Genomic DNA, 8,325 nt, shown 5'->3' on the forward strand with positions numbered 1-8,325 from the left:
GGCGCCCGCCCGCCGCCTGCTCTTTGCCCCTCCCGCGCCGCGGCCCCTACTTCGACCCTTTTTTCCACAATCGAAACATTTTCAAAAACATTTTTTCATCCTTCAGGCCCTAGAACAAACCCAGCCTCCTGTGCAACCGGACTTGGCCTTGTGAGACCCGCGATAAAGGAGCTGCGTCCGGAATCGGGGATCCCCAAGGCCTGCACCGCCTGCCTTGTCCCTGCCGTGCTCATCTTTGGGCTCCATCCGCCCTGCCTTCACTCTGAGTCTTGAACCCCAGCCTTTCCCTCCTTTCTGTCCAGGTCTACCCAATTTAGCATCGCAGGTCCTCAGGTTCTAGGTCATCCCTCCCCCTTTTCCCATCGCTTCAGCCTCACTCAGCCTTTGGCCGACCTCTGCTAACATGGTCCAACCCCAGACGTCAAAAGCTGAAACCCCAGCCTCTGCTGCCTCCACCAATGCCCAAATGGATGACGTCATCGACACCCTAACGTCCCTGCGCCTCACCAACTCTGCGCTGAGGCGGGAGGCCTCCACCCTCCGGGCAGAGAAGGCCAATCTCACCAACATGCTGGAGAGCGTGATGGCAGAGCTGACCCTGTTACGCACCAGGGCTCGGATTCCGGGGGCGCTGCAGATCACCCCGCCCATCTCAGCAATTACCTCAAATGGGGCCCGACCAATGACCACGCCTCCAACCTCTCTGCCTGAGCCTTTTTCTGGAGACCCGGGCCAGCTAGCAGGGTTCTTGATGCAGATGGACAGGTTTATGATCTTCCAGGCCTCCCGCTTTCCTGGCGAGGCGGAGCGGGTGGCGTTCCTTGTGTCCCGGCTGACCGGGGAGGCAGAGAAGTGGGCGATCCCCCACATGCAACCTGACAGCCCCTTGCGAAACAACTATCAGGGGTTCCTGGCAGAGTTGCGGAGAACCTATAAGTCTCCGCTCCGGCACGCGCGGCGCGCGCAAATCAGGAAGACTTCTGCCTCCAATCGCGCAGTGCGGGAAAGGCAGATGCTGTGCCGCCAACTGGCCGCCACGGGCACGGGGCCCTGCCCGGTGCATCCAGCCTCCAGCGGGACTAGTCCAGCTCCGGCCCTGCCCACCCGAGCACGGAACCTCTAAGAACCGGCCACCGCCCTGGTCGCATCTGCAGCCACCAGGTAGCATACCCCCTTTGCCGCGCAGAAGAAATGCCCCTACAGCAGCGTCTCCTTGTTGGAAGACGCCCCTTTCTGCCTCTCCAGATCTGTTCCAGAAGATCTTCCTTCGTACTCTTGGGTGCCCTGTTACCCACCTCGCTCGCTGCCTAGTGTCCCCGCTAGATTTGTACCCACGCTTCAGTGCATGCATTTCCTCTCTCTCGCTTGCAACCCCGGCTCTTCTGGCGACCACAGCTCTGGTACTCAGTCACACCGACTCCACACTACTCTGGGGACCATTTGGGCTGACGACCCCTGCAGCCTGACTAGGTTCACAGATGCCCCCTATTCCTCCCTGTGCAGACCCCACGGCAGCTCCTCGCCGTGTTCCCTGTCCTCACTGATGACAGAAAGAAGCTCCTTTGGTCAGGCCAGCGGCTTGATGTGGGGACCTGGAAAGAGGAGTCTGGCTTCCCACCCATAGGTGATCAGCAGCTCTTCCAGGGCCCAGTGTAGCAGGCAGGGGCCTCGTCCCTGCTGGGGGCGTAGTTCTAGCATTGGGGCCAGCTTCACTCTGCGTGCAGTAGGCAGTCAGTACGCCCACTGTTCCCCCTGGAGAGGATGTGCTGGTAGCGGGGAGCTCCTGGAGGATGCACCTCCACTGATGCCTGGCGTTAGCTGCCAGTGTTCTAATGGCACCAGGAATTTCGGGGATCTGGAACTTGCCTGCCAAAGAAGGTCATCATGACTATGGACCTGGGCAGTTCCATCGAGCCGCTACAGGCAGCGCATTTGTTCACTGAGACCCATTGCAGGCCGAGGGGTGGACGCCAGTGGCTCCTTTTGCTGCCCTGGGCCTCCAGTAGGAATCACCACGAGCTACTAGCGTGCATCACCCTGTGCCATGGTGGCGGGCCTTGTCTGGTTTGAGACTTGTTCCCTCCTCCCGGTGACATGTGGCTTTCACATGAGCCCCTCGGCCACCCACACTGTCTCTAGGTTGCCAGAGCCTCCCCATAGCGTGCCCTCCCTGTGCGGGGCTGTCCGTCAGCTGCCCAGCCTTTGTCCAAGAAAACATGGACTCTGATAGCTGGAGGCACAGTTCCTCCAGGATGCACCCGTAAGCAGTTAAGGCTGGGGGTGCTGGCCTCTGGCCACCAGGGCTGTGTGGCATTTGTAAAGGAAAAGAGCTGCAGACGACCTCTGTCCTCGTGTGGTGACAGTGCAGAACCGGCACCTGTGTCCTAATTCTGAGGGACAAGTTACACCTCTTAGTGGTGGATGGCCTTGTGCTTCCTCGCGGGGAATGCCCAGAAATCACCTTCTAAATGAGACTTGGCCAAACCCTTTGGATGGTGATGCTCCCGCCATATTTCAATGTCAAATGAACTGCATTTCCGTGACCACCTGGACAATGAGGAGGAAGGGGTGTATGACCGTGGGCTCATCCGCCCCATCCCTGATGGTCCTGGCTTGACTGCGGAAGGACAGACTCTGCACCCACCCAAAGACATGTCTGGGGATGCCCAGGGCTTGGGTCCGAGGACCCATGCTTACTTCCCTAAGAGTTTTGACGATGCTGGGAAAAGTGACTGCGTTCCTGAAGTGACCACTGCCTTGCAAGGTCAAGGATATTCAGTGGTTGCTGGTATTCGTGGCTCACTGTCACCCGCTAATTGTAAACTCTGTTAGCCCGCTCGCCCGGCTGAACAACTGCCTGAATACAGGCCACGGGTCCCCCCTGCACTCCAGCCAAGGCTGTTCAGGTGGGACCATGGTGCTCCTCAATCATGAGTGGGGGAGGGCGCAGTGGGGTCACTGGGGGTGGGACCACCAAGGGGGGCTGTGCGGGGCACTTTCTATTTGTGCTCTGTTTTCTCGTCTGCCTGCCAGGTGGAGGTGGCCACAGATGCAGGGGACAGTGGCGCCTGGGGAAAAGGAAGCTGCAATGCTAATTGTCACCTTGGAGATTCCCACGCGGCCCAGCCCAGCCAGGGTTAGGGGACCCCCTGTGGGAGCAGGGCAGGGACTCTGCCGTCTCAGCGACCCCTGGGTGTACCCAGGCGGTTTGTAGAAATGCTGTGTCTGCGTTAGGCTCTGGTTTCTGTCATGTTGCTTACCGGGGCCAGAGCCAGTGGGCCGGGGCTGGCCATGCCACCTGCCGGTCCTCAGCCGTGACCTGGCCCTTCGCATGTGGGTTGTCACGCCTATCCTGGGCTGCAGCTCTGGCTTTATTTGGCTTGGTGATTTGGTTGTGTTTTGTCTTGGCGCCTATGTTTGTGGGCTTAGGACTGGAGCTGTTGTACATCTGTGCCCTTGACCGCTGCCTGCAACTTTGGAAAGGAGCAGATGAGCCAGGCTCAGGGTGTGGCCCCCACACTGGACTCGGAAGAAGCTCCACCCAGGCAGGCCACTGGCTCCAGTAGAAGACACCCAGTCCCCAGCTCAGCAGGGTGGGACCGGAGCTCCATGCGGCCCAGATGGAGGCCACGGTGACTGGGAGGGTGAAGCCGAAGAAGGAAGTGGGGGAGGGGAGCTGCCTTGTACATACTTCGGGGTTATAATGTCTCTCAATTTAAGGGAACAGGTATCGGTTTCTAAAAGGCACAGGCAGGAGCGTTCAGCTGCGTGTGAGGGACAGTTTTGTGTTGTCCGTGGTGTTGAGATTGGCTGCATTGTGACCGCTTCCTGGTCCCCACCATACCCATGTGGTAAGTAAGCTTCATTGCGTAACAGGGCGTCATTTGAGGTGGGATTCAGAAAAAGGGGTGACTTCCTGGCCCGATAGCAGTGTGACCTTGGGATTGACTGGGTGTCCTAAAGTACTCAATGACTTCTAGGAAAAAGCAAGCAAAGACCCATTTTGTTGGTCTCAGGTAAGTCTCCGCAGAGTCAGTCAGAACGAGGAATGCCCATGAGGGTGCAGGTGAGACTTTCCTGATGCACGAGCTTCTGGCGTCAAGCGAGGCGGAACCAGCCCCTGGGTGACCACGGTCCCAGCAGTTAGGCCCGGAGGAGAGTGAACAGTTCTGGGGGGAGCTGGGCGTGTGCTTCAGGCCGCCTTAAGGGAGCAAGGCCTGCAGTTGTATAGAAGGACGCACGCTGCGGCCACCCAACGGGAGTGGAGCTTTTGGCGGGAAAAGGGACGCCATCCTTGCAGATGTTCCGTTTGCAGCCAGAGCTGCAAGACTGAGGTCACCTCTGCTCCGGAAGCATTAGATTAGGAGCCTAGAGACGGTGGCAGGAGGTAGGGCCCTGGGGGCGGAGGCACGGGGCAGACTGGGGGGCCAGTGCAGGGTGAAGGCGGGGTCCCCTGTCATCTCAGGGTCACAACGCCTGGTGTGGTGGCGGTTGGCACAGCACAGACAGAGCAGAGACGGGAGGAACCCGGCTCCTCACTGCAATGACACCGCGTCAGCAAGTTATAACCTACTAGGTCTTCTCGGCAAACCTACTCATTGTGGACATTTTGGAAAAAGTAGAAGAAAGAGAAGAGTGAAATTTAACTTTTTGGTGTTTTTCCTTCCAGATTTCTCCCCTCCTATAGTATTACTAATTTTATTTTGAGATGGCCGTGTCCTTCCATCACGTCGGGGGACAGCGGTGGGGGATCACTTTGCTGTTACTAATTACTCACTGTTAGAAATTAATGAAGATCTTATTGCAAAAAGCTCTTTCCCAGTGTCCCATTATGTCTTTCGGGTAGATTCTCAGAGGTGGGACTATCGAATTAAAATATATGAAATATGAAAACCGTTAAGGCTCTTACTATGCATGGACAAAACATAATAAGAATATGCAGTTACACTGCCACCAGCGAGGATGGATGTGCCCATTTTACCATCTCGCCAGCACTGAGTCTCGTCATCTGGCTAAATTTTTGCTAATTCGATAATGAAAAAAAAAAACAGCATTTTGTTTTAGTTGGCGTTTCTTTGATTTCTAGCAAAGTTTTAACACCTTTTCACGTTACGCAGTTGTATTTCCTCTCGTGGATCGTCACAGTGTCCTTTATCTACTGGGGTCTGATAAATTTGTATGAGCTCGTTATATATTAAAGATATTAAACTGTTGTGCGTCATTTTTGCTTCACGTTGGCCACTTTTTACTTCGTGTGTCGGGTGTGTGCGTTCCTGAGATTTCACCTTACGTGTAGGCAGTCCATTTCCTCACTGGGCACTGTGCCCACTAGACGAACACAGGCAGGCAGGTGTGCTTTGTCCCTTTTGGTCACGGCTGTCTCATCGCACCTGTAGCCGTGCCCGCCCGGGCACAGCGTACGTACCCTGTAAACGTTCTCGGACTTGGGCAGACGATGTGCTGGGCGCTGGGATCCGCGGTGGCTGCGCCAGGCCTTGCCGAAGTGCCTTGGACCGAGAGCAGCCCTCCCACCTTTTGGTCTCCAAACCCCTTCGCACAGGTAAAAACAGAGCTTTTCCTTGTGTGGGTTTTGACAATATTTACTGTCTTATAAATAAAAATGGAGAACGTTTTAAGATAGTTTCAGTGAACTCATTACATGTTAACATAAATAGCATATTTTGATGAAAAGTCTCAAAGTTTTAGAAGAATGGCATGGCTTCAGATTTTTGCAAATTTCTTTAATATCTGGCTTAGTAGACAGCTGGAGTCCTAGACCTGCTTCTGCACATAGTCTTTGGTAAGCTCCCATGTCGCGCAGCCTTCGAAAAGCTCCACTGCGCACTCATGAGACAGCAGAAAGGCACGGGATGGCTCGATGTCACTGGAAACCGTTTGCCTCTCAGGCCCCAGAAAGGGCTTGCCCGCCGGCCTGCCCACCGTGGGAACTGCCGTCTGGAAGACCGGATGAGCTGCCGGCCCTGCAAACGTCCTCATCTGAGCCCGCGTGGTTCTCTCGCTGCTTGCAACGTCAAGGTCTTTTCAGAATCCATAACCAGTTCTGGAATTAATTGCGTGTAGCATGAAGTGAGGCCCTAAATACTTAAAACAAATGTCCTGAGCTCATAGGGACCCTTTCCCTGTTTGATGTGTGTTATTCATTGCATTGGAAAATCTTACCTATTATAGGGCCGACTTTTATCTATCGACCCATTTATCTTTAAAAAGTGATTTTAGTTTTCCAATTTGTATTCATATCAAGCAAGGTTCTTCCTTCAAGTTTTCTTTGCTGTTCTTACCAGATGAATTAAAAAAATTAATTCTAAGATTTTCCCGAAATGTCGGTAGCAGGTGCAGGGCTGGAAAGGTGTGGATGCTTTGGGGAGCCGTGTGCAGGGCGGAGGGCTATGGGACCGGGTGGCCCCTTCCCACCCCAGAAGGCCCCCCTCCTGCTGTCTCACTACAGTCTTCTCTACAAATGCTGGTTGCTTTGGGAACGGGTGAAAATCTGCGCCTGTTGGAAGAGTCTAGAGAGCTCACAGTGCCCTACTGGCTCACCCCAGGGTCGACGCGGACTCGGCCACCCACGCTGCCCGGGGGTGGAGGTAGGCGCTGTGGCCCTCCAGCCAACCTGACTGTGTGGTCCAGTTTGAGGCTGGAGACCGGGCTGCATCCTCAGTGAGCTCCCATGACCCCGATCTGGCGGAATCCCACCCTGAGGGGTCTCCGCCCAGTGGGTGGTGGCTCCATCCCTACTGTCCTCAGGCCAGGAGCCTGGGTGTCATTCTTGCCTTATCGCTTCATCACACCTGCTCCATTCCCAAGGCCTCCAGATGCTTCTCCCAAACCCCTCTCCGCCTGGCTCTGTGTCTGCCGCCACCCCCTGCGTCACCCCTCCTGCCTCCCTGTCTGTGCTCTTAGCCCTGTGTTAAGACAAGGATCAGATAGTCCTCCCTCAGAACCCTCCCTGAACAGCCAGGCTGGGTTAGGGGGCCTGGCTGTGCCCCTACGTCCCCACGCGCACCCCAGGCTCCCACCTACTGAACATTGTCACTTTACGTTCTTACTGAGCTTACACCCCACCCCCCACCCCGGACTCTGTTCTCCTCGAGGGCAGAGCTGATCAGCGGGCCCAGTACCTGGCCCAGGGCCTGGCAGAGAAGCTGGCAGAGAAGCTGCCTGGAGGTCCCATCTGAGGTCGACCAGAAGGACCGCACAACGGACAACAGCTGTGAGTCCCAGGCCTACGCCACACGGGCCAGCCACGACTGCCTCCACGTGCTGTGGGGTGGACGCTGTCCTAGAGGCCAAAGATGTGATGGGGAGACAGAGACTTGGCCCCACGACAAACCACAAGCGCACACATGCGTCGCACAGGCGAGGGGCTCCGGCAGGTGCAGGCTTCACGCCCAAGCGCTTGGGCGTGCAGGTCACCGAGCAGACGTCAAGGCCCGTGAACAGGCTTTATTAGGGGAGGGGGTTAGCTAACACATAATGAAAGCATCAGTCTTAAGTGTACCATCCGAGGAGTTTTGAAAAACGCCTGCACCGTGGTAGCCCACGCCCCTGTCAGGACGCTGGACGTCACCACCCAGCAGTCCCCGAGGGCCGCTCCCCCGTCCTGAACACACTGTCAGTCCTCCGGGACACAGAGATACTCTGCAACTTCTTCTTAAAAAATGATAGTCTTAACTCTTAGATGTAGGACTCTGATTCATCTCGAATATTTTGTGGGTGACACGAGGTGGAGTCAAAATGTGTTGTGTTTTTTTTTCCCATCTGGATTTCCAATCGTTTTAGAACCACTTGTCGGAAGACTTCCTGTTTCTCCACTGGACCGCTTTGGTGACTTTGTCTAAATCAAATGACCAAATATGGTGGGTGGACTTCTGGCCTCTATTCTGTTCCATTAATCTTTTCGTCTGTTCCCATGCCAGCACCATGCTGTCTTGATTACTGTGACTTTGTAGCAAGCTTTGAACTCGAGAGTGTAAATTCTGCAATTATGTCTTTCCTTTTCGAGACTGTGTCGGATGCTCTAGGTCTGTGCCGCAGGTCACCAGACACATGTGGCTATTTAAATTTATTAAGATAAAGTAACACTAAAGATTTTGTTCCTCAGGTTCAGTAACCACGCTGAAAATGCTCGATAGGACATTTCTATTGTCACAATACATTTTCGGTCCTTTGCAATTCCATATAAATTTTAGAATCGTGATTATCAGTTTCTATTTAAAAAGCCTGCTGGGACCATGGCTGGGAAGAAAGTAAATCTGCAGATTAAAGGGAAATTAAATCTGCGGATTAAAGAAATTAAATCTGCAG

General features: G+C 54.7%; 1 protein-coding gene across 2 annotated transcripts; it reads left to right on the forward strand.

The window, feature by feature from the left end:
* The first annotated feature begins 105 nt into the window (after positions 1–105).
* Positions 106–5,221, forward strand: RTL6 (retrotransposon Gag like 6). Of its 2 annotated transcripts, none has more exons than XM_006917334.3 (2): positions 106–2,906; positions 3,034–5,221. In XM_006917334.3, the coding sequence occupies exon 1, from the start codon at positions 404–406 to the stop codon at positions 1,121–1,123; it is 720 nt and encodes a 239-aa protein (XP_006917396.1). In that variant the 5' UTR covers positions 106–403; the 3' UTR covers positions 1,124–2,906; positions 3,034–5,221. The 2 variants fall into 2 exon arrangements, with proteins under 2 accessions (XP_006917396.1, XP_015449090.1); XM_015593604.2 differs by having other exon boundaries at positions 3,430–5,221.
* The last annotated feature ends 3,104 nt before the right edge of the window (positions 5,222–8,325 follow it).

The sequence above is a fragment of the Pteropus alecto genome, unplaced genomic scaffold (genome assembly GCF_000325575.1).
Source record: "Pteropus alecto unplaced genomic scaffold, ASM32557v1 scaffold157, whole genome shotgun sequence".
NCBI lineage: Eukaryota > Metazoa > Chordata > Mammalia > Chiroptera > Pteropodidae > Pteropus > Pteropus alecto.